A 26095-nucleotide genomic window follows, 5' to 3' on the forward strand; every position below is an offset into this window, starting at 1 on the left:
GCTAACAAAACTGGTATTAATCGTGAAATCGTGAAAAATTGTCTGTAATATGATGCTCTACATAATTGTTCAGTAAGTCGGAGAACCGGTTATAATGCAACAAATATTAGGCGGTTTGGAAGCCATACTGGAAAACATTTTACCTAATTTAAGAAAAAATTAATACAAGTAGCGTAGCTAAAACTAAAGCTTTATATTTATTAACAAGAACAACTAATCTATAATTAGTGTAGCTTTTTGTACATAAGTCGTGCAGCTACGTGCAGCTATATAAAATTCTTGTATGCCCCCCCCCCCCCCCCCCCCAAACAAATTATCGAAATACATTATATTCCCCCACCTCTCCCCTGACATTCGAGCCCCTCAACCAACAAAAAAATAATGCTTGTATTCAGGGATCTAGAGGGATAAGACAATGGCCTATAAATTAATATACATCCCCAATGTTCATACATAAAAGTACCCCTTTTGTAAATTGAAAATAGTGGTTGAAACATTATGACACTCAACCCAAACCTATCAAATTCAATGAGTCACAAAAATTGTGAAGCCTAAAATAAAAAAAAAATGTTATTATAAAACTTTTGGGACTAATGCAATAAACTGCCCACTGTCTCCTCTTTCTTTGTAAAATAGTGCAGAAATAAATAACTAACAAGTTTATATTAATCAAGTAAAATTATGATCATAATTAGAGCGGCAAAAAAGACATATCTTAATTATATTAATAACCGAGCCTGCTTGCTGCCAGGGAGGTGTAGGGTTCGATTCTGGTCACACCGCGTTTTAGAGACATTAAAAATAGTACTAATTGTTGCTATATATAAAAAAAGATAATAATAGTGAAAGTAGGGGGAATGTTTTGGCCCATTTACAGGCGCAACTACCATGCATAGTTGAAACTTCCAGGCAAAGATGGTACAATTATATTGAATATAGTTGTAATGGGTTGCTGTTTGTTAGGCATAATTACTTAAAACGTTTTTTTTATATATTATATATATTTTTGAGCAACACTTTTAGAGAATTAGGGACCATTGGACTTTAAATTACACTAATACCAAAAGTTTTATAACCACGTTATCTTATTTGTTAGGTTTCAAAACTTTTTTGTTTTTTGATCAATAATTTTATCCTACAGTAGGGGAAACTGTCAGGGATCTTAAGGGATAAGACAAAAACAATTAATTGAAAAACGAAATAATTTCTGTAGATTAAAATTATTGCCTAGTTGAAACATTTTAAAGCTTTTAAAGAACTAACCAATTCACATTTAAGTACCCAAAGTTTTTAATCCAACGAATAAAGGAAATATTAAACTTTGTTTACTAGTGTAATTAACAGTTCAATTTCCCCTACCTCCTGAACTTTGTTCATTTATCATCATTAGGAACGTATATCAATATATCATCCAATGTCTTATCCCTTATGATCCCTGGATAAACATAAAGTAATCCTTATAATAAGTAAAAGAGGGTGTGTCTGTACCAAAAGATAAGGTTTTCCTTTACAGTGCATCTTCTCATAGGTCCTAAGAATTATAATTTGGAAGAGGGTACGACCACCCTCCAAAGAGAAATCGCCCCTAGAAAAAAACAACCCTCCCCCGTAAGTATTGTATATTCTTTTAACTAAATTTAAATCGAGTGGGTTGACTCCCCCTCCCCCCTTTAAGGGCCACTAGAGGCCTCTAGAGGCGAAGACGCAATTAATGTATTTGTGTAGAAAGGTATTCAAATTGATTCTCTAAAATTCCTGAAAAATAGTTTGTTGATACAAGAGTACCAATTAAAAGCTCTAGAATTCTATAGTCTGTCACACTATAGGGGAAATATTGTCAACTATATTGAAGTTAAACAGCTGAGATATTTGGTACTAAAATACATTTCATATTTTTCTGCTTCACTACTTATGAATATTGTCATCCTTGTTATTATTAATGTTCAGCTCCGCTTAGAAGTATTTTTTTAATCAGGATTTTAATCCCCCCCCTTTCCATTTATAAAGCTTGCATGCCCTTGATTAAACCTCTTAGAGAACATTTGTTGGTGTGATAGAGTAGCTTCACTTTGACCAAGAATGACAATATTCATAAAAAAAATAAGTTTGTCAAATCAGGTTTTCAGACAAACAAACATAAAAATAAGAATGCATTTCATGCTCAACATTTTTGTGCTGCAATTCTTAGATCGTACCTTACTGTTATAAGAATCATCATAAAAGTTTAAATCGATAGGATAATTATATCATGACTAAACTAACCTAAAGAGCTATCAGTTATGGATGGAAGTACGGACGCAGGGACCTAAATTATAGAAAAGCTTCCCTTATACATTTTTTTATTAATTCAAAGATACTTTACTATTTAGTGTGGGAAGGGACATTGTTCCAGTCCCCAAAGTTTAACAATAACGTTTTCTTTTTCCTTAACTGAACAGCTTTGGGAACTTTTATTAATTTTTATTGTAATCTAATTTTAATTCTAATCTACAGAAGGGTAATTTTGTGTATCATCATTGGTGATATAGATCAATTTATCTACTATTGTTATCCGTTTAGATCCCTGGCTACCATTACTGTTTTGTTTAAAGCAAAGCTTTTGTATAATTGGTGTTCATCCGTCCTTAGGATAATTCTATTGATCTACATTCAATTTTGTTCTAGATTTCTAATGTTAAAGTGGTAAATTAATTTAAATTTTGAAAAGTTAATGTTTGTTTGTCCTATCACTTCACTTTGGAGCTTTGCTATATGTATGTTGCCATCCTTGTTTCTTAGTTTAAATCGAACCTTTTATAGAATTTGGGTATTCTGTCCGTACATAAATGATAGGTTTTAGAAATGTTGTATCAATTTCAAACTTTACATGATTATTCTTTTAAGAGTAAGGTACACTTTAAAAAGTAAACCTAACTAGAAAGTCCGTACATCTATTTTAAACATTCTGAATTTTTTAACATTTGTCACAACAATTTTTACATGAATAATTATACTAATAATTTATTTTTTTAGCAATTGTAAATGTTCGTCTGACCCACCTCTTTGTAGATTCGCTTTTATGTACATATTTTGTCATCCTTGTTTCCTTATTTAATTAGGTACAGGGGTATAGAGAAAAAAGAGATAAAACTACTTATATAATACACATACAACAAAAATTAGAAATAAACGTGTCCTTTTTATATGTTCAGGTGAAAAAAAGATTTTATAATTTAAAGATGGGGGGAGTGTGGATGGGCTGATTTTTAGAGGAGGCTCTTACTTGTAGAAGCGAAACAAATATATAAACTGCCTAATTATCCCTCAAAGCTTAGAATCAACCTATTTTGAAGAAACTTTTAAAAATTTAAAGTGACCTTTTTTATTCGAGGTCATCTCTAAATATAAGTATTAGGGTATTAGACAATGGATGATAAATTAATATGCCCTTCTAAATTATATAATTATTGGTTAAAACGTTTTGACATTGCTAGTATATTATTTGACTAATCAAACTTTAACCCCTTACAGTCAGGCGCCTTGCCGCACCTTAATCGGTCGGGGGGGGGGGGGGGGGGGCGGTCAACGCCCCCCCCCTATTATCTCAGTTCCTATTAGAGCTAGAGGGCTAAAAATTTTTGTGCAAGTCCCCTATTTGATAATGAATTTTCGATCTTAAGTAAAACGAAGTCAATTTTCGCTTCCTTCACCCTTTTATTTAACAACCTTTGTTTTTAGGTCCTTTTTCACTTAAAAATTTCAAACGGCTGTAATTTTCTTATTTTTGAAGCTAGAAGAACAATTTTTTCGCAGAAAATGTTTATCTTTATGTAAATTTTATATTGGAAATATCAAAACATAAATTTCAGCGGCCGCAGCTGTACTTGGCAGCTGCCAGCCGCCGCAGTCGGCGGTCGGCAGGAAAACGGCGGCGGATCTTTATGAAATTGTAATACGTTATGTAGATATGTAAGAAAAGCTTAAGTTTAAAATTTGAAGTCATTAAGTCAAAATTGCGGTCACAGGAGCCTTTAAAGATTTCTGGAGACCTGGATGATCAGGACCTGCAGGATCATACCTGGAACCTGAAATCGACTTGAACACCTGTATTTCATATAAGGATTTACTACCAGAGATTAATCTAGTATTTTAATAAGATAAAATGCTTTGTTTAAGTCATAAAAATATTTTTGCTCATTACCTGGATCACCCTGCCAGGTTTGCTGGCATCCTGTGCCCGCCAGGATGGAGATATTCAAAAAATTCAAACTCTCAGTTATGTGATATACCCATACTTAAAAAGTCACGCAGTTTGGGCTCTTTATCTTTCACACACAGAAAATGAGATAGAAACCCCCCCCCCCCCCCCCCCCCGACCGTTAAGGGTTAATAAAAGTACCCAAAGTGTTGAGCAAACAAACATAAATTGTGCTATGAAATTTTGATATTGTTGTAACAATGAGGGAGAGGACATTGGGCTATAAATAATGCTGGTACCCAAAGTTAATTAATATAGTTGACTCAGACACTTGAATTTTTTTTTTCTAAACTAGCAGAGTCAAAATTTTTCAACCAATAATTTTATTATAAAGTAGGATTGAAACGGTTGGACACTGTTAATAGTAAATTAATTGACTAATCAAAATGTAATAAAAGTACCCAAAGTGTTAAGGGAATGAATAAGAAATCGTGCTACAAAATTTTGGTATTATTGTTATAAGGAGGGAGGGTACATTTGGCTTTAATTAAATTATGCTGGTACCCAAAGTTTTCTTCTGTTGGCTCAAACACTTGAATTTGGATTTTTTTTCTAAACTAGTACATTTAAAATTTTTCAACTAATAAATTTATTCTACGGTATTTTATCTTGTTTATCATCATTGGGGATATGAATAAATGTATTGTCATTGTTTTATCCCTTGAATTCCTGTTAAAACTTTATAAGATACATACAAGGGAAGGAGGGGACATTTAACTGTTTATTACACTAGTCCCCAAAGGTTTCTCATTCATTGACAGAACAATTTTTGAGACTTTTATTGAATTTTAATTGGTTGGTTTATTAACTCGAGTGTCCAAATGTTTTAACCACCAATTATAATCTACATAAGGGGTATTTTTGTTTATCATCATTTGGAATTTATGTACATCATTTTTTTCGCTATTGTCTTATCCCTGAAATTCGTAAAATCAAAGGATACAGTATTGGATAAATACTAGTTAAATTATTCTGTCTTTCTGCAATAACAATATAATAGCAGCTATGCCACAAGAGGCCAGCGAAAGTCAACCTTCTCACTTTAAGTTATAGTTTTAAAAAAAATGGGGGGGGGAGTTATTTTTTTATATGGGCATTTCTCTTGGGATGGTGTTAGTACCCTCCCCCGAATTAGTTATAAACACTTTCAGGACCTCTGAGAATCTACACTGCACATACGGGCAACCAGGGGATTTTATTCACCACCCCCAAATCAAGTTTTAATCATTCTATGAGTATTATTATATCCATATTACATCAGATTTCAAAGGAATCGTAAAATTACGCTTTTTAAGTAAGCTTTCTAATGCCTGGAAGTTAAGAAATGCAAAAAATTTCTTACAGAAAAAGGCATATTTTGTGTGTTTCACCAACAATTTTAAAAGTATTATAAAATCTCTTAGAATTAACGTAATTAGACAAAATAACTTTTGTTAAGTCATGCATTACATGTATATTGAGAATATAAAAGAAAAAAGCACAAATTGAAGATATTAGTCCTACATAATTCTAGTTGAAGTCAAGATTTTAGTTTATTTTTGTTTGTTTTAAAGTCAACATTTAAGTAGACAGTATCAGGAAACATGTTTTCACCGGGTGCCACCGGCTAAAAAAGCGATATTTGATTACCCAAAGACATATTATAATCGCCAGTACTGGTTTCATTTACCCCCCCGCGCCCCCGTAGGGGTTTTTTGCCTGTTTTCTGAAGGTGGGTGCACAAAAACTTTGTAAGAAAATGCTTTTAAAGGCGCTTTTAAAGTCAAAATTTAATAACATAGTTGTTTTATTTCATTATATCCCTGCTTTATTTTACCTCTAAAATATATGGGTTTTTTCAAGTTTGATATTGCTGCGCTAATTTATTAGATAATTCTTCCTGTCAATATTGTAACAACCCGAAATTAGAATCTTAATAAGGGATATATAATTACTTGCATGTTGCACCATATTTTCTCCAACTAAAATGAAATGGTCTTTCCAGCATGCTAATATAACGATATCCCCTCCCCTCATACTGGACGTAAGAACTGACCAATAAATGAGGACTAAATTAGCAACCTAAATTGACAACAAAATTTACCCAGTTATAATATCCACGTATATTATGTCTATTATTTTAGAGTGTTTAGATAAATTGGAAACACTATAAAAGCTATTCAGTATGTAATTTACTATTAAATTTAAGCATTTGCTCTTTAATTGACCATATTCGCAATTTATCACAGTAGATTTTTTGTGCTTCGTTACTTATGAATTGTATCATCCTTATTGTTTTCCTTAGAGGTTGAGATAAAGATAGATAGTTGGATGATGGATAGATGGATAGATGGATAGATGGATAGATAGATAGATGGATAGATAGATAGATGGATTGATAGATGGATAAATAGATGGATAGATAGATGGATATATAAATGAATAGATAGATGGATAGATAGATGGATTTTGCAATTTACCACACTAGATAGATGGATAGATGATAGATTTTGGACTAAATGGTGGGAAGGGGCTAAGCCTAAATCAACACCTCTTTATGTTCGAAGTTTTAATGTAACTAAATAATTGTTTCTAAGGATTATTACCATTATCAATGATCTAAAGGGATAAGACAAAGGTCAATATAATTGATGTACAATTCCAATTATAAAACACAAAATTACCTCTTGTATAGATAAAAATTAGTATTCAAAACATTTTAACACACAACTGTAAATCTTTGGCGACTAGTGTTATAAACAGCCAAATGTCCCAAAGGTTAAGTTAATATCCAAATAACGTGGTGTTCTTATAATTAATTGAAATTGGAATTAGCAAGTGTTATGTGTCTGTCTATTGGTAATGCTTTATTTTTAAATTATGTAATTACTTGGTCTTTATTTTAAAACCTGCAGTTTTATTTAGGAAGGGAGGGGACATTGGGCTGTTTATTACACTAGTCCCCAAAGTTTTAAAATAAAATTTTTATATTTTTTGGCCTAAAAACTTTAGGAAGTTTTATTGATTTTTTATTGCTTGGTTCATTAAGTAGAGTGTTGAAATATTTTAATCACTAATTGTCATCTACAGTAATCAGTTTCGTAATATAATTTGATGTATCAATATTATGTAGGTATATACAATATACAATGATACATATATTAATCGCTCATTGTTTTGTCCCTTAGATCCCTGTTTGTTAATTAACCCTTAACAGTTGGGCCCCTTGTCGCACATTTATCTGTTGGGGGGGAGGGTGTTCTTTTTGCAGGTCCCCTGATTGATAATGAATTTCCGACTACAAGTGATTCAAAGTCAACATTCGCTTACTTCGCTCTTTTATTCAACAACCTTTGTTTTTAGGTCCTTTTTTACTTAAAAATTTCAAAAAGCTGTTATTTTCTTTTTTTTGAAGCTACAAATACAATTTTTTCAGAAAATGTTTATCTTTATGTAAATTTTATATTATAAATCTCAAAACATAAATTTTGGCGGCCGCAGCTGTACTTGGCAGCTGTAAGCCGCCGCAGTCGGCGGGTGGCGGGAAAACGGCGGCGGATCTTTAGGAAATTTTAAGACGTTATGAAGACATACAAAAAAAGCTTAAATTTAAAATTTGAAGTCTCTAAGTCAATAATCGAGGTCACAGGAGGCTTTTAAAGATTTCTAGAGACCTGGAGGATCCGGACCTTCAAGATCATATCTGAAACCTAAAATTGACTTGAATACCTATATTTTACATAAGGGTTTACTACTAGATGATATTTTAGTAAGATATAAGGCTTTGTTTAAGTCAGAAAAAATGTTTCGCTTTTTATCTGGATGAACCTGTCAGGTTTGCTGGCATGCAGTGCCCGCCAGGCTGGAGATATTCAAAAAATTCCAACTCTCAGTTATGTGGCATAGCCATAGTTAAGAAGTCACTCATTTATAGCCCTCTATCTTTCACACACAGAAAATATGATAGAATAAAACGAAGGGGAGGAGGGGGGGGGAAACAACCCCCTCCCCCTAAATGTTAAGGGTTAATATACAGATAAACAGTAAACAAGAATCATAATTTCATTATAAATATAGATATTAGATTATAAAAATGCCTACATTTATAATGGATTTATTATCACTGAACAAACTTGTAGCTGACTAAAATAAGGATTTCCCATCCACCCCCTTTACACCATCCCCTCTCCTTCTACCGAAATGAACTCCCAGGCCCCAACAACCCCTAATTTGACACTTTGAACACTAAAATCGGACTACAATTGACATAGATACACTTTAAAGGGCCCAAAAAGCTAGTGATAGAGTAGCTGCGCTACTGAAAAATTTTCATACTACTTTGATAAGTTAAGAAATGCATTCCCTGGCCTCAAACATTCTAATTTGACATTTTGAACAAGAAATTCGGGCTCTAAATAATTAAATCCCCTTTTTGGCTGATATGCCCCAATGTGCACTGTAACAAACAGACTGAAAGATACATATAGTTAGAGATCCTTTTACTTTAATACTAGCAACTAAGACTCTAAAATATCATTCTTCTTTTTTTTTGGGGGGGGGTCTTTTTTATTTATAGTGAGGAGATACCCTCCACCCAAATATTTTTTACAATTTACACTTTTTTGTTTACACAATTTTTATTTAGTAAAAGTCCCCAAAGTTGTTAAATCAGCGAATGAGCAAACGTTATTAAAAAACTTAGGGGACCAGTGTAATAAATAAGTGGTTGAAACGTTTGAACACTCAACTTTATGAACCAATCAATAAAAATACAATAAATATACCCAGAGCTGGCGAGCCAAAGAACAAGGAAAGGTTATTATAAAACTTTGGGAAATAATGTATTAAAATGCCCATGGTTTTTCCCTCCCTGTATTTTGATTCTAACTAGCGGCTACACCCCTAAAAGCCTCTAATGGGGGGGGGGGTGAATCAACTCCCCTTAATTTTCAATTTTAGTTTTATAAAGAAAAGGTAAAAAACATCTTCTCCGGACCTATGAGAAGCTACATTGTTAATTAGAACCATATTGGTTCAGCAGTTAGAGAGACCCAATTGTATTAAGAGACAAACTGACACTCTCATATAGACATCCTGTTACTTTTATATAAGGAGAAACAAATATATGAATTGTTAATTTCAATAGATAGATAGTGAAGTTTAAGTTTTAAAAGGAAAACTAAAAATTTTTATAGTTGGAGAAAATATTTTGTGTTGTATCTTTTTAGATATCCTTTCTGGTTAGTTTTTTCTCTCTAGATAATCGTTTTTGTGGTTAAATTTTTGTGTTATATAACAATCAAGATATTTGCATAAACCAAAGAGGGAGTGGACATTGGACTGGAAATTATACTGGTTCTATAATCTCTAATTTGTTGGCTTAAAATCTTTGAATATTATTTTGAAATATTAATTGGATGTTACATGCCAAACATACAGACTGAAAGTTTTAAAAATTTTCATTTAAAATTAGGTAAAATTAAAGTTAGAAGAACACTTTAGATTTTAAGTACCGAGGCATTTAAAAAAAGGTTTTAGTAGGATTATAATCAATGTTACTTTGTGTTTCGTGCAAAAAAATTGGTGGCATCTAGGAGTAAAAAAAATTACAGTAAAGATTGCATATTTGTGTAATTTAAAAAGAAATTTTGTAAATCTAACATTCAAAATAAGAGGCAAAAAAACTTTATGGGGGGGGGGGGGGAGTATTAAAAAAATATAGAAACTACTTCAAAATATATCACAATATGAATCTTGATCTTAGCAACATTAACAAAAACAAAAATATTGTTGCATATTCTGTGTTTTTTAGTTTTCTTTTTTTCTGATATAATATTATTATTTAGTTTAATAAATTGTTTAATTTGTTTAATTGAATGTTTAAATCAAATATTCATAGATATCTAATTAATAGTAATAATTTTTTCCTTATTTTTGCATCAAAGGTGTAGTTGCAAGAAATGCATTTAAACTTGAATTTAGTAAACTTCATATTTTTTATGTTCAATAGTTTATCTAGAGGACATACATTTGAAATAATTTAAATTTTCTACCAGGTAGTTTTAAAAATGACTAGTCCAGTGGTGCCTATTGATTGTTTTTCATTTTAATACAAAATTATATATGTTAGATGGTATTTTTGTAACTTATGCTGGCCATCAAACTTTTTAAATGCACTTTATGTAACTATCCCTTTAGATATTATTTGTTGATTATTAGTTTACCTATTGTCAATAATTAATGTAACACAAAATTTTAGAATTACTTCAATGTCAGGTTGTTAATTTTTTTTAGTCTGGTGTTGAAGTGGTTTTGAAAATCTTAAAACTACATCATAACTTATTTTTAAATTATTGATGAACATTTTTTGATGCATTTACCACACAAACAAAGAAATGAGAAACCAAGAAAGAGACAACTTTCAATAGAATAACTTAATTAAAAGATTGTTACATAAGTACAAAATCTTTTATGATAGTTACTTCTGTTGACCCATTTTCACAACTAGAACAACCAGAATCTTTTGAAGAATACCATCACTTAATTTTATAGTTTTATATTTTTTGTGTAAAAATTATTCAATTTCGTAAAATTTATTGCTATTAAAAACAAAATATCAGAATTATTATTTGTTTAAATAAAGAGTATGACTATTTGTCATTAAGAGTCAGATTAGAGTATGACTAATTTTTACTTGAATTCAGATTAGAGTATGACTGTTTGTCATCAAACATCAGATTAGAGTATGACTGTTTGTCACTAAAAGTCAGACTTGAGTATGACTGTTTGTCAATAAAAGTCAGTTTAGAGTATGACTGTTTGTCTGCAAATGTCAGATTAGAGTATGACTGTTTGTCATCAAATGTCAGATTAGAGTATGACTGTTTTTCATCAAAAGTCAGGTTAGAGTATGACTGTTTGTCATCAAATGTCAGATTAGAGTATGACTGTTTGTCATCAAATGTCAGATTAGAGTATGACTGTTTGTCATCAAATGTCAGATTAGAGTATGACTGTTTGTCTTCAAATGTCAGATTAGAGTATGACTGTTTGTCATCAAATGTCAGATTAGAGTATGACTGTTTGTCATCAAATGTCAGATTAGAGTATGACTGTTAATCACTAAAAGTCAGTTAGCAGTATGACCATTTGTCATCAAATGTCAGATCAGAGTATGACTGTTTGTCATCAAATGTCAGATTAGAGTATGACTGTTTGTCATCAAATGTCAGATTACAGTATGACTGTTTGTCATCAAATGTCAGATTAGAGTATGACTGTTTGTCATCAAATGTCAGATTAAAGTATGACTGTTTGTCATCAAATGTCAGATTAGAGTATGACTGTTTGTCATCAATTGTCAGATTAGAGTATGACTGTTTGTCATCAAATGTCAGATTAGAGTATGACTGTTTGTCATCAAATGTCAGATTAGAGTATGACTGTTTGTCATCAAATGTCAGATTAGAGTATGACTGTTTGTCATCAAATGTCAGATTAGAGTATGACTGTTTGTCTTCAAATGTCAGATTAGAGTATGACTGTTTGTCTTCAAATGTCAGATTAGAGTATGACTGTTTGTCATCAAATGTCAGATTAGAGTATGACTGTTTGTCATCAAATGTCAGATTAGAGTATGACTGTTTGTCACTAAAAGTCAGTTAGCAGTATGACCATTTGTCATCAAATGTCAGATCAGAGTATGACTGTTTGTCATCAAATGTCAGATTAGAGTATGACTGTTTGTCATCAAATGTCAGATTAGAGTATGACTGTTTGTCATCAAATGTCAGATTAGAGTATGACTGTTTGTCATCAAATGTCAGATTAGAGTATGACTGTTTGTCATCAAATGTCAGGTTAGAGTATGACTGTTTGTCATCAAATGTCAGATAAGGGATTAACTGGGCAAATTTTGAGGGTCAATTTAATCACAGATTACGATCTTAATCACCTGAACTTTGCTCACATTGAGTCAGATTCGTCAGATTATAATCTGAAATCCCCCCTGACAGATTAAAAATTTGGCGGCAAATCCTGAGTAATCTGAGTTTTAGTACCTTTTTGCGCAAAAACACAGGTTTCGTCAGATTACAATCTGACGAAATGTAATCAAATGTCAGAGTTGATTGATGAGGGGCGGGCAGATTAAAACCTGAGGAAAACCTGTCAAAACTCAGATTAGACAAGGTTTTGTCACTACTTGTCAGATTTAAAAACTACTAGGGTACAAAAGGGATAATTTTGTGTATCATTTTTAGAAAGTACATCAATTTATTTGCCAATGTCTTATCCCTATGGATATCTGTTTACATGTGCAGAAAACCATATTTTCCCCTTAGCGTTAATGGAATGAGAGACAGACAGCAAAATGAATCATAGAGTAGCTTCTCTTTAAAAAAAAACTAAACTTACAAAATTACTAATTACAGTGCAGTGTACAACCACTCCTCAAAATATAAATTTGTGTCCAGCATGAAATTTGGAGGAAATAATTAGAACAATAAATAGCACATCATATGAAGAATAAGATATATTTGTCAATCAATTTAGGTAATCAATTTAAAAGTAACGCATACACATAGACAGACAGAAAGACACAAAGATAGACATCAAACTATTTTCATAGTACACAGGAATCTAAAGGGATAGGACAATGATCGATAAATTTATATACATCCCCAACGATGATACACAAAATAACTCTTTTATAAAATACAATGTTAAGTTGAAACGCTTTGGCAATCAACTCATGAACCAACAATTAAAAATTCAACAGTAGTCCCCAAAATTTTTGAGCTAACGAATAAGAAAACGTTATTACAAAACTTTGGGGACTGTATTATGTTATGTGTAATAAACATATTATTGACTCCCCCCCCACCCCCCCTTGCATAGTACATCTAGGATATAAAATGAAAATATGCGTAAAAGCACGCAAGTGCACACACACACGCACCCACCCACACCCAAACACACACTTTTAGGTTAATTGAAAGAAGGATTAAAGCTACTCTATCATCCTTTTTTTGCCTAAAATATCCATTGAAAATTTGTGGTTTGTATGTATAGTCTTTGTTCTAAAAAAGTTTCAAATTATATCATTCATTTTCAAAATATCTAAATAAGTTCTTTTCAGTGGCGTGATGAGGGTTTTGCCAGTGGTGTGTGCGAGGCGAATCTGAAAATGTTGTCACTCCCTTAAACTAAAATCGATAGGGGGTGTGGGCTTTACTTCAGACAACAAGAGGGGTGTATCTGTTGAATTGGTAATGGGACATTTTATTTAAAAAACCATAAATTTGACTTGATAACTCCCTTGGTTGTATAGGGGGGGGGGGGGGGAGTAGAACCCTGTAGAGGAGTTTATGGGGGTTGAAAACCTTGGGGTGGATATTATATAACTTTAAAAAAATATCTTTTAAATTAAGTTTCGCAAATATTTTGTTATTTAAGCCAGCATTTTTTTTTATAAAAAAAAACAAAATATTATATAAATATGGTTTATTATTGTTGTTTAGATTCAAATAATCTTTACGCTCTGTTTAGAAACAATTTGGACCGGACAAAATTACTGAAATTCTGTGTTTAGGTTGATAGGAGGGGCATGAAGAAAATCAGGGACAGCGCGAGCTAGATTCCGGTCAGATCAACACAATTGGGGCACGCCAGCCGCAACCATATTTCGTCCACACTACAATTATTTAAACACTTTGAGGCCAAAGCTACAGAAATAAAAGGTAGAAATCCGCATTGAGGCTTATCTGCAATACTAATATGCACAATTGGAGGCTGATAGCGGCTGAAAACCAAAAAAAAATAACAAAAGTCGCTACAGGCGAAGGCAGCTAAATTCAACCGTAGCTGTTCTGTTAATATGTACAATCAGATCCCATCCTGTTGTAATTTTTAATTTGCCGCCGCAGCCAATGGAAGAAGTATTGGGCGGCCGCAATTCCCTGGACACATAGCACAGGCCTAGAGAATTGTTCAAAAGGGAGGAGGGAAGGGGATAACAGAAGGTGGGTTAGGAGGGTAAGGGAGGGGGGAATGTAAAATATGAAAATTGACCTGGGGAAAAGAGATAAAAGGCCAGGTATACACATAAAATAAGATACATATTCAGAAAAAGTATTCTAAAACAGAATATAGATAATTTTCATTTAAGTTACAATTTAGAAAAGTTTGGAAAGTTAAAACCCATTCTCCAATGAAATTCGAATTTCCCACAAAAAACTCTTTACTTTGATTTTCACTACAAACTATTAAATGGTTATCTAAGCTTTATTTTAGACATTTTAGAAGTCCATCTTTAGCGTAATCAAATACTTTTAATTGGATAAACCAATTAAAGAATGTACTTGCTGTCTAAGTTTAGCTTGAACACAAGATATTCATTAAACAATTCATTAAATCATTACATTATTAATATTTAAATTTTGCTTAGTAAGTTATGATTATTTATATCCATATCCCTAGAGACAAGAAATGATTTCTTATATTTCATTATCTTCTAGTGCATGGGGATATTTTCTCAGGGAAAAAAAGGGATAAGACAATGGCAGATAAAATTGATGACATCCCCTATGATGATGTTTACCCCTTCTTTAGATTTGTATTAGTGGTTGAAACGTTTCAACACTCAACCTAATGAACCAACCAATGAAAATTACTAAAGTCATTAATGTTATTAGGCTAACAATTAAGAAAACGTTATTGTAAAACTTTAAGGACAAGTGTAATAAACAGCCCATTGTTCCCTTCTCTGTCTGATATTTTCTACAATGTTAAAAGAAAAGCTTTTCTGTAATTAGGGTTGGTATGGATGTCCGTAACGGTTAGCTCTTTTCGTTAATTTAGGCATGTTAGAATTGTCCCATCAATTTCAAATTTTTCATGCTGATTTCTTTTTTTGACAACAGCTTTTTGTGCTAACCAAATGAAAAATAAATAATAAAAACTTCCAATAATAATGTAAAGCAAAAGTATAGTTATAAATATCACGAAAAGGTATAGATTCATTTGATTGTGCTTTTCAACTTTTTTTCTAACAACTCCTTTGAAAGCGAAGTTGTTAAAGATAGGGGCGTAGCCTCTATTAATCATAAAATGTAATAAAAATGAAAGATAAACGTTTACAACACAAAATATGTTGAATTTAAACTTGTTTTATTTTTAAAAGTTTTTATAGTAATTTAAATCTAAGGTTTCATGAGAATAATAAAATTATATTTTTTTCATAGTCAAGTTTTTACATCCCGATCTCAAAATTTTTCTTCTTCAAATTTAATTATCTTAAAACAAATCTTTTTGGCCTGTCATTCTGTGAATCCTTAGGAATTATCTAATTTTTCTATATCCCATCTCATTTTACAGCTGTAACATCCCCCCTCCCTTTCCCTATTTGTGCTTTCTCTAAAACTGACATCTTGTACCTGACTCACACCAAGATTCCTGACCCCCAGGGGACACCCCCATTCCCCCAGGGGACAATCCTGTGGGTGTGGCCTGGCCCAGAATTGTTACACACAGTAGCAATTATTCAGGGAATACTCGAGTTTTCTAGAAAAAGTTACCCTTCCACTCAACTTTCCTTAATATATAATAATTAGAAGCAAAGCTTTTCTGTAATTAGGGTCAGACTGTCAGTCCTTCCGGTACAGTTAGCTCTTTTCGTTAATTTAGACATGTTAGAAGTGTCCTATCCATTTCAAACTTTACATGGTGATTCCTATAATAGAGAAGTAATATTTAGGAAGCATAGCAACTCTATAATTGTTGCTAGAAAGTCAGTGCGTTTATTAAAACATGCAGATATTTTTACTTTTTTATTGATATAATTATCCTATTCATCTGCTTTTAGAAAGATTGAATCCTAGGACAACAAGGTACAATAAAATCAGCAAGGTATCTCTATAATAAAATCCTATAAATAAAAGCTTGCCCTTTTACTGTAACTTGTATTTATGCAAATCTGCAGCAAATTTATGCACTGTTTTGTTTAGACTTGTAGTTCTTTTGTCCTTCTTTATAATTTTAGAGCTTCTCTTTTGTGGATGTTCTCATTCTTGTTTCAATTATATCATGAGAGGCCTGACTCATGCAAAGATTCCGGAAAACTATGCATAAAATCCGAAGGAGAGGGGAGCGGTCAGCAGGTCAGCATTGTTTGACACTAAGACTGGGAGATATAATTGTATTATAAAACAAAGGGAAATGTAGAATAAGGAATCCAAAAATATTTTCATAATGGGGAAAGTTAAACATAAAGGACAAAAAGGGATAATGTCTTCTTGGAAAGTGTTCTCGGAGGGGTATATAAACTCAGAGTACCCAAGGGACAATTCAGAAGCCGCCAGGTTCTGTAAGACTAAACATGCCCGGCCACGTGAAGAAGACCTCTGGACCCGACCCAGATCCCTCTCCCTGGCTGTGTGTGTCCCATGAGCTGAAGGAGAAGAACAAGAATAAGCCTTATGACCCCAAGAAGTCTGTGTGGGTCCCCAACAAGGCTGATGGTGGCTATCTCGAGGGTCTCATTGAGTCCAAGGATGGTAATAAGGTGTCTGTCAACATCAAGGGTGAGGTTAAGGTGTTCAAGGAGGAGCAGGTGTGCCAGGTCAACCCTCCCAAGTTTGACTGCTCAGATGACATGGCCAGCTTGACCTACCTTGGTGATGCTTGTGTCCTGTGGAACTCTGTTGTCAGGTACATTAACCAGCTTATCTACACCTACTCTGGCCTTTTCTGTATTGCCATCAACCCCTACAAGAGGTTCCCCATCTACACCCTGAGAACCATGGAGATCTATGTTGGCAAGAGGAGAAATGAGTGCCCTCCCCATATCTTTGCCATTGCTGAGGGTGCCTACCAGGGTATGATGACCTCTGGTATGAACCAGTCTATCTTGATTACTGGTGAGTCTGGTGCTGGTAAGACTGAGAACACCAAGAAGGTTATTTCCTACTTTGCTACCATCTGCTCCTCTGGCAAGAGGAAGGAGGGAGAGGCCTCTCTTGAGGACAAGATTGTCCAGACTAACCCTGTCCTTGAGGCCTGGGGTAATGCCAAGACTGTGAGAAATGACAACTCCTCCAGATTTGGTAAATTTATCCGTATCCACTTCAATGCCCAGGGTAAGCTTTCTGGTGCTGACATGGTTGTCTATCTGCTGGAGAAGTCTCGTCTTACTTACCAGCAGCCTCTTGAGAGATGCTACCATGCTTTCTATAACCTTATGTCTGATGCTGTTCCCGACCTCAAGGAGAAGTGTCTCCTGTCTGACAACATCCTTGACTACTGGTATGTCTCCCAGGGTAAGCTGACTGTCCCCTCCATCGATGACAAGGAAGACATGCAGTTTGCTGATGAAGCTTTCAATGTCCTTGGCTTTACTGAGCAGGAGAAGTATGATGTGTTCAAGAACACTGCTTGCATGATGCACATGGGTAACATGACCAAAGACTTTGTGCCTGTAGGTAAGGAAGAGCAGGCTGAGATCAAGGATGATTCCAATGCCCAGAAGGTTGCTGCTCTTGCTGGTATTGACTGTGAATGGATGATCACCTATTTCTGCAAGCCCAAGTTGAAGGTTGGTACTGAGTGGGTGCAGATGGGTTCCACCTGTACTAATGCTGCCAACTCTGTTGCTGGTATTGCTCGTGCTATCTATGAGCGTACCTTCAGACTTGTTGTCGACAAGTGTAATGAGACTCTAATTGATCCAACCATGAAGAAGGTTCAGTACATTGGTGTCCTTGATATTGCTGGTTTTGAGATCTTTGACTACAATGGTTTTGAACAGATCTGTATCAACTATGTCAATGAGAAACTGCAGCAGTTTTTCAACCAGCACATGTTCACCCTTGAGCAGGAGGAATATGTTAAGGAAGGTCTTGACTGGGCCAATGTTGATTTTGGTATGGATCTTCAGAAGTGTATTGACATGTTTGAGAAGCCCATGGCTTTCCTGGCTGTCTTTGAGGAGGAGTCTCTCTTCCCCAAGGCCACTGATGAGACCTTCAGACAGAAGTTGTTTGATAACTTGCTTGGCAAGCACCCCAACTTTGCCAAGCCCAACCCAAGACCTGATCCTGATGCTCACTTTGCCATCATTCATTATGCTGCCACTGTGTCCTACAACTTGACCGGCTGGCTGGAGAAGAATAAGGATCCTCTCAATGACACCATTGTTGAGATGATTAAGAATGGTTCAAACTCTCTTATGATTCAGTGCTTTGCTGATCACCCTGGACAGCCCCTGGAACCCCCCAAGGATGAAGGTAGAAAGAAGAAGGGTGGTGGCAAGACTGTGTCTTCCTACTTCAAGGGCCAGCTTGATGATCTGATGACCACCCTTTACAAGACTGAACCTCACTTTATCCGTTGTGTTGTCCCCAACACCCACAAGATCCCTGGTGGTGTTGAGCCTGGTCTGGTTATGCACCAGTATCAGTGCAATGGTGTGCTTGCTGGTATTGCCATCTGTAGGAAGGGCTTCCCCAACAAGATGTTGTACCCTGAATTCAAGGCTAGATACAATATTCTGGCTGCCAAGGCTGTTGCCAAGGCCAAGAATGACAAGGGTGCTGCTGGTGCTGTCATGGATGTTATCCAGCTTGACAAGGAGAAGTTCCGTCTTGGTCACACCAAGGTCTTCTTCAGAGCTGGTATTTTGGGTTTCATGGAGGAGGTTCGTGAGGACAGAATTGGCTCCGTTCTTGCCTGGCTGCAGGCTGGTGCCAGAGGTAAGGCCTCCAGAATGCAGTTCAAGAAGCTGCAGGATCAGAAGCTTGCCCTGTACTGCTGCCAGAGAACCATCAGAAACTATTACATTGGTAAGACCTGGCTGTGGTGGCAGATCTGGACTGCTATCAAGCCCAACCTCAAGTGTACTCAGTTTGGCAAGTACAAGGCTCAATATGAGGAGAAGATTGCAATTGCTGAAGCCAACATTGACAAGGCTATTGCTGAATGCAATGCTGTCATTGCTGAGCATGACAAGATTATGAATGAGAAGAATGAACTTGTTCTGGCCCTGAACTCTGGTGGCTCTGCTGTCCAGGTATAGTCATTTAAACAAATTTTGAAGGAAAATGAACAAACATTTACAAGACAAATTTATGTTAAACAAGGATGATAACATCCATAAGTAGCAATGCACAAAAAATTATGTATGAAAATAAGGAGATTTTTATTTTTAGAAGCATGAAATTTTAAAAAAAATCTGATATATTTCATATTTCATATGCATACAGGATGCTCTGAATAAAAGGAAATTTAATTTTCATACTATTACCCACATAAACTTTTTCAGTTGGAGCAAAAAAATTTAAGATATGGGGAAATATGTTAAATTCTAAAAAAGATACCTGTTCTTTCATCTAAGAACACAAAAAAGGATACAAGTAAAAAAGTAGCTATGAATGTGCTTAATAGAAGTCTGACTGCTGTGGATGTTTTACACTTAATGGTGCTTCTTATGGATAGGATTGTTGACAAGAAGTTTCAGTTGTCTAACCTTTATAGGAGCTGAGGAAAAAACAATTTAGACTGACGTATGAACAGACATACATTTCAAAATATAGAGTAGCTATTAAAAAATTTTATGACAATTTTTAAAATTCTTTAAATAATATACTTAATAAAGAAGATTATTCTTCTAATTTAAGTTCACATATTCATTTTTTCAATAATCTTTTATTCTAGGATATTATTGACAAAACCAACCGCCTTGAAGCTGCCAAGAATGACCTGCAGAAGGAGGTTGATGGTCTCAATGCAAGAATCCGTGCTGAAGAAGAGACAATTGCTGGTCTGCAGCAGGCTGGAATCAAGGTTACTGCTGATGCTAACAAGCTCAGAGAGGAAATGAAGAATCTTGAATCAACTATTGAGAAATGTGAGGAAGATAAGAACACCAAGGATTCCCAGATCAGAACTCTTAGGGATGAGATTGCCCACCAGGAGGATCTGATTGCCAAGCTGAACAAGGATAAGAAGAGCACTGCTGAGAGCCGTCAGAAAATTGAGGAAGACATCCAGACCAATGAGGATCGTTGCAACCACCTGAGTAAGGTCAAGGGCAAGCTTGAACAGTCTCTTGATGAGTGTGAAGATGCTCTTGAGCGTGAGAAGAAATCTAAGGGAGATGTTGAGAAGATGAAGCGTAAGATTGAAGGTGACCTTAAGCTCACTCAGGAGGCCATCTCTGATCTTGAGAGAATTAATGCTGAGCTTGGACAAGCTGTCCAGAGAAAGGAGAAGGAATTTGCTTCTCTTGCTGCTAAGATTGAGGATGAACAAACTCTTGGTAACAAGTATGCTAAGCAGATCAAGGAACTGCAATCTCGTGTTGATGAGCTTGATGAGGAGATTGTTGTTGAGCGCAACAACCGTGCTAAGGCTGAGAAGAACCGTACTCAGCTGTCAAGAGAGCTAGAGGATCTTGGAAACAGGCTTGCTGAGGCTGGATCTAACACTGCTACTCAGATTGAGCTTAACAAGAAGCGTGAGGCTGAGCTTGCCAAGCTGAAGTCTGACCTTGAGGAGGCCAACATTTCTCATGAAGGTACTCTTGCTGCTCTACGCCAGAAGCACAACAACAGCATGGCTGATCTTGGTGAGCAAATTGATGCCATCAATAAGAACAAAGCCAAGTCTGAGAAGGACAAGGCTGGCATGGAGAGAGATCTCCAGGAAGCAAGAGCTGGTCTGGAGGAGGCCATGAGAGCAAGAGCTAATATGGAGAAGAACTGCAAGATGACCAATGCAACCATTGTTGAGACCAACCAGAAGCTTGATGAGCTTGCTAGAGCTCTCAATGAGGCTGACTCCACCAAAAAGAAGCTGCAGGTTGAGAACCAAGATCTGAACAGACAGATTGAGGAGACTGAAAATGCTATTGCAGCTCTGCAGAAGAACAAGATCTCTCTCACCACTCAGCTTGAAGATACCAAAAGGCTTGCTGATGGTGAGGCTAGAGACCGTGCTGCTCTGCTCACTAAGTACAAGAACCTTAACACTGAGGCTGAGAACCTGAGAATGAAGATTGATGAGGAGGCTGACAAGAAGAATGATGTCCTGAAGGCCCTCTCAAAGGCTCAGGCTGAGATCCAGCTCTGGAAATCCAAGTATGAGACTGAAGGTCTTGGAAGAATTGATGAACTTGAGGGCACTAAGGCCAAACTTGCATCCAGAGTTGCAGAGGCTGAGGAGCAGATTAATGCTCTGAACACCAAGATTGCCTCTACTGAGAAGTCCAAGCACCGTCTTGAGGCTGAACTTGAAGAGATGTCTCTCGAGTATGAGAGAACTCATGCTGCTGCTGTTATCACTGAGAAGAGAGGCAAGAACTTTGAGAAGGTTGTTGGTGAATGGAAGGCCAAGGCTGATGACATGCAGGCTGAGCTTGAAGCTAGCCATTCTGAATGCCGTAATCTAAATGCTGAAGGATTCAGACTGAAGGCTGGTCTGGATGAGGCCAATGAGCAGCTTGACATTGTCAGACGTGAAAACAAGAACCTGGCTGATGAAATCAAGGATCTGCTTGACCAGCTTGGAGATGGTGGTCGGTCCATCCATGAGCTTGACAAACAGCGCAGACGCCTGGAAGTTGAGAAGGAGGAGCTGCAGGCTGCTCTTGAAGAAGCTGAGGGTGCTCTTGAGGCCGAGGAAAATAAGGTAAATAGTTACATTAATTTTTTTCTTTTTCTTACAATAAATCATTTTTTCATTTTAAAATTAAAATTAAATTACTATCCTTTACAAAACTGTTTTTAAATATTTTACAAGAAAACTTTGCTTTATTTCTTCCTTTATCTATTTTTAATTATTTTTAAATTTTCCTACAATCAATTATAAACTATTCTAAATCTAGGGAACTATATAACAATTCTACTTATTTAATTGTTTATTTAAATACTAGCGGCTACGCCCCTAGAGGCCTCTAGGGGCATTTGAGGAGGAGATAGTCGAATTTAATAATTCAATTTCTTATTTTAGATTTTAAAAGAAAAAGTAAAAAAAAATTTTACGTTTGACGTTTGTTTTTCGTTGAACTCTCTTTCTAAAATTGAGAAATTTAAAATTTTTTTTATTTCTCTAGGGAGGGTGGTGGTACCCTCCCCCAAAATAGTTATAAACCTTCCCGGGACATATGAGAATCTACCCTATTAAGGAGAACCCGATCGGTTGAGCGGTTAGCGAGATCCTTCGCTACAAACAAACAGACAGACAGACAGACATCGTTCTACTTTGTATTATAGATTAACTCATTTTCTCGTATTCATTCGAATCCGGTGGATAGGAACCGGTTCTTATCCATACGAAAAAACTATGTCTAGCATCGTATTATATCCAGCTTTCTACAAATATAGAAATGTACAATCATAAGATTAAAACCAGTTTTTTTAGCCGGTGCCTTCGCACTTCGGGGCTAAAAAAATAGTTTAATCTCATAATTGTACATTCTATATCCGCGGAAAGCCGTTTATAATACGATGCGAGAAATAACTATTACAACATCTAATTGAAGTTAATTTTCAATACCAGAATAAGAAAGAAAAAATATTCATTATAGCTAATTTTTCTTTTTTTATTAGACCTTTGTCTTTTTAATAAGAAATAACCCAATGTTGTTTTACTCTATTTATTAAAACTCATACACTTACTTTTAGTCTTTGAAAGTACAGGTAAAATTATATGTAACTGACTCTATCTCTTTATTTCAGGTCCTGAGAGCTCAGCTGGAGCTTGGTCAGGTGAGACAGGAGATTGACCGCAGGATGGCTGAAAAGGAGGAGGAGTTCAACAACACCAGGTATATCTTATCAGCATGTTTTACATGGACGTGCAGACTTTCTGGTAATCATTATATAGTTGCTACACTACTTTAATCGTATCATCAAGCAAAGTTTGAAAGCAAAGGACAAAAATTGAACTATTTTCTTTAACTAACTTTCTTTATTTAACTTAACCTTAATTTCAATTTAAACTTGAAGTCTATTCAAATTTTAACATTTTAATGTTGTAAACTATTATTTATTTATTTTTTATATAAATTGATTTACTTTGGGTTTAATATATTTAATAATAGCCAGGGATCCAAAGGGATAAGACAATGGCCAATAAATTGATATATATCCCAAAACATGATACATTTATTACCCCTTCCAAAAATTAAAAAGTTAAAAGTGGTTAAAAGTTTGGTAACTCAAACAAAGTCCCCAAAGTTGTCAAGCCAAATATTACAAAACTTTAGGGACTTGTGTGATAAACAGCACTATATACCTCCCTCCCTGATTATGGCCCTGGCGGGTATAATAATATGCTAAAAAAATAGTTTTAATCTTATAATGGTACATTCTATATACACAGAAAGCCGTTTATTATACGATGCGAGAAATAACAATTCTAAACTTATATATTAAAAAATGTCTAAATTAGTCAGGCTAAGAGTATGATAGAAATTAATTACCATACACTTAAAAACCTGAAGTCTAGTTATTCCATGTCTCTTTAAGTTATTTTTAATATTTATCAACCGTTGGCCCCTGGATTGATAAAAAGCTAGGTTAGATGTTATTTAAGGTTTCAAATTTTTCTCTAATGACTTATTCCTATATTTCTGTTTACATATCTATATTTAGTAGCGCATCTACTCTATAATTAAAAATGTTCGTCTATTTGTGTCAATATGTCTGTCTGAAACTTTTTGGGGGGAAACATAATTTTCTCTGCTTCTATAAAAGGTAGATGGCTGAAATTTCTTGTCAACATTAACATCATTGTGGAGCACAAGAATAAAACATTCATGGCGGTCAAACTGCTTTCAAGCAGCTTTTTAGCCACAATTAAGTTTTATAACTTTTTTTCTCGGCGGCTGAAATTTCTTGCCTATAATAATTTTAGTAGCAAAACTACTCTATAATTCAGAATGTCCGTTTGAATGTCAATCTAGAAGTCAGTCTGAAACGTTTTTAAAGCAAATTTTCAGACATGGGATTTTGTTAACCATAGGTGAAAGGACAAGTAGATTTATTTTTTTACATTTTTACAGTTTTGTCTGGTTTTAAAATGTTCTAATAAATATAGGGACAAAAAAAAATTATATTGTAACTTTTTGTTCATAAAACATATTTAACAAGTTAACTTACTAAAAAGATGAATTTTACCTTCTTATATTAAAATCTAATATCTATACATTTTAAATTGATAATTTATTGATTTTTTTATTAGTAAAATCTTTATTTGTAGGAAGAACCACGCCAGAGCTATGGAGAGTATGCAGGCTTCCCTTGAGGCTGAGCAGAAGTCCAAGGCTGAGACCCTGAGACTGAAGAAGAAGCTGGAGGGTCAGATCAACGAGCTTGAGATTGCCCTTGACCACGCCAACAAGGCCAACAACGAGGCCCAGAAGTCCATCAAGCGCTACCAGGGTCAGCTGCGCGAGGCTGAGTGTGGCTATGAGGAGGCCTCCAGAGTGCGCCAGGAGATGGCTGAGAAGGCCAACCTTGCTGACCGCAGAGCCCAGGCTCTTGCTGGTGAGATGGAGGAGGCCAGAGCTCTTCTGGACTCTGCTGAGCGTGGCAAGAGGCAGACTGAGGCTGAGCTGGTTGAGTCCAGAGGTGCTGTCAACGAGATGACTTCTATCAACAGCAGAGCTGCTGCTGAGAAGCGTGGACTTGAGGGATCTGTCCACACTCTCCAGGCTGAGATTGATGATATGCTGCACCAGGCCAAGAACAGCGAGGAGAAGGCCAAGAAGGCCATGGTTGATGCTGCCCGTCTGGCTGATGAACTCCGTGCTGAACAGGATCACGTTACCCAGCAGGCTTCTTCCAAGAAGGCTCTTGAGGCCCAGCTTGCTGAGATGGAGTCTCGTCTCAATGATGCCAACGAGCATGCTATGCGTGGTGGCCGCCAGGCTATGGCTAAGCTTGAATCCCGCGTGCGCGCTCTTGAGATTGAGCTTGGCAGCGTGCAGTCACGCACCTCTGAGAGCATGAAGGCCCACCAGAAGGCCGAGCGCAAGATCAAGGAGCTGCAGTTCCAGAATGATGAGGACCGCAAGTCCCAGGACCAGATGTCTGAGCTGGCTAGCAAGCTGCAGCAGAAGATCAAGACCTATAAGAAGCAGATTGAGGAGGCCGAGGAGATTGCCGCCCTCAACCTTGCCAAGTACCGCAAGTCCCAGCAGGAGCTGGAGGAGGCGGATGAGCGCGCCAGACTGGCCGAGTCTCAGCTGACCACCATGCGCGGCGCCCGCGGAGGATCTGTCTACTAGAGAGAGCATCCTTAAACTTTATATATACTGGCTGGATTACTGTTGATGACCTGATTATTGATTTGTTGATTTGCTGAATGATAGAAGCTTTCCATTTCAATTTTTGTTTATTTTATTCAATTTTTGTGTTTAAAAATGTAAATAAATTTTGAGCAAGCAATACATATATTAATCTGTTTTCATTAGTATTTTTTAAAAAAATCGTCATCAATTTAGGTTGCTAAATGGATCTCATTTATTGGTCAATTCTTTTATCTAGTAAAAGGGGAGGGGATGTGGTAAAGGGGGGGGGGATTACTTTATTAGCTAGAGTACAAACAACATCCAAGTATTAATACATTGAAATACAGAATATTTATTCTCCTTTATTTTAAACACATATGGCATGCAAAATGTTTTGGCAAATTCCCATAAGCATGAAGTAAATAACCATATTACCACTAATAATCTAATTTTAAGGATAATTATTTGCAATAGTAATAACGTAGGTATATAAGGATATAATCAAAACATAAAACCCTGTTGGGTTTAGAATAAGGTTAAAACAAAGTAAACATATTCTATTAGTAAGTGTGAAATAGAAACCTAAAATA

The 26095-nt window shown here is 35.4% G+C and overlaps 1 protein-coding gene across 1 annotated transcript; it reads left to right on the top strand.

Annotated features, from left to right (window-relative positions):
• The first annotated feature begins 16589 nt into the window (after positions 1-16589).
• On the top strand, positions 16590-25654 carry LOC145327138 (myosin-4-like). Its single transcript, XM_080170701.1, has 4 exons — positions 16590-19280; positions 19925-21898; positions 22948-23036; positions 24473-25654. Exons 1-4 carry the CDS (start codon positions 16593-16595, stop codon positions 25500-25502), a joined length of 5781 nt encoding a protein of 1926 aa, XP_080026827.1. The 5' UTR covers positions 16590-16592; the 3' UTR covers positions 25503-25654.
• Positions 25655-26095: the final 441 nt, after the last annotated feature.

The sequence above is a fragment of the Acartia tonsa genome, chromosome 8, assembly GCF_053477335.1.
Source record: "Acartia tonsa isolate MP-2025a chromosome 8, ASM5347733v1, whole genome shotgun sequence".
Taxonomy (NCBI): Eukaryota; Metazoa; Arthropoda; class Copepoda; order Calanoida; family Acartiidae; genus Acartia; species Acartia tonsa.

Coding starts and splice junctions, on each gene's coding strand:
- LOC145327138 (XM_080170701.1), top strand. CDS start 16,593: ATGCCCGGCCACGTGAAGAAGACCTCTGGACCCGACCCAGATCCCTCT. Junction 21,899..22,947: donor TTGAGGCCGAGGAAAATAAG/GTAAATAGTTAC, acceptor TCTTTATTTCAG/GTCCTGAGAGCTCAGCTGGA. Junction 23,037..24,472: donor GAGGAGTTCAACAACACCAG/GTATATCTTATC, acceptor CTTTATTTGTAG/GAAGAACCACGCCAGAGCTA.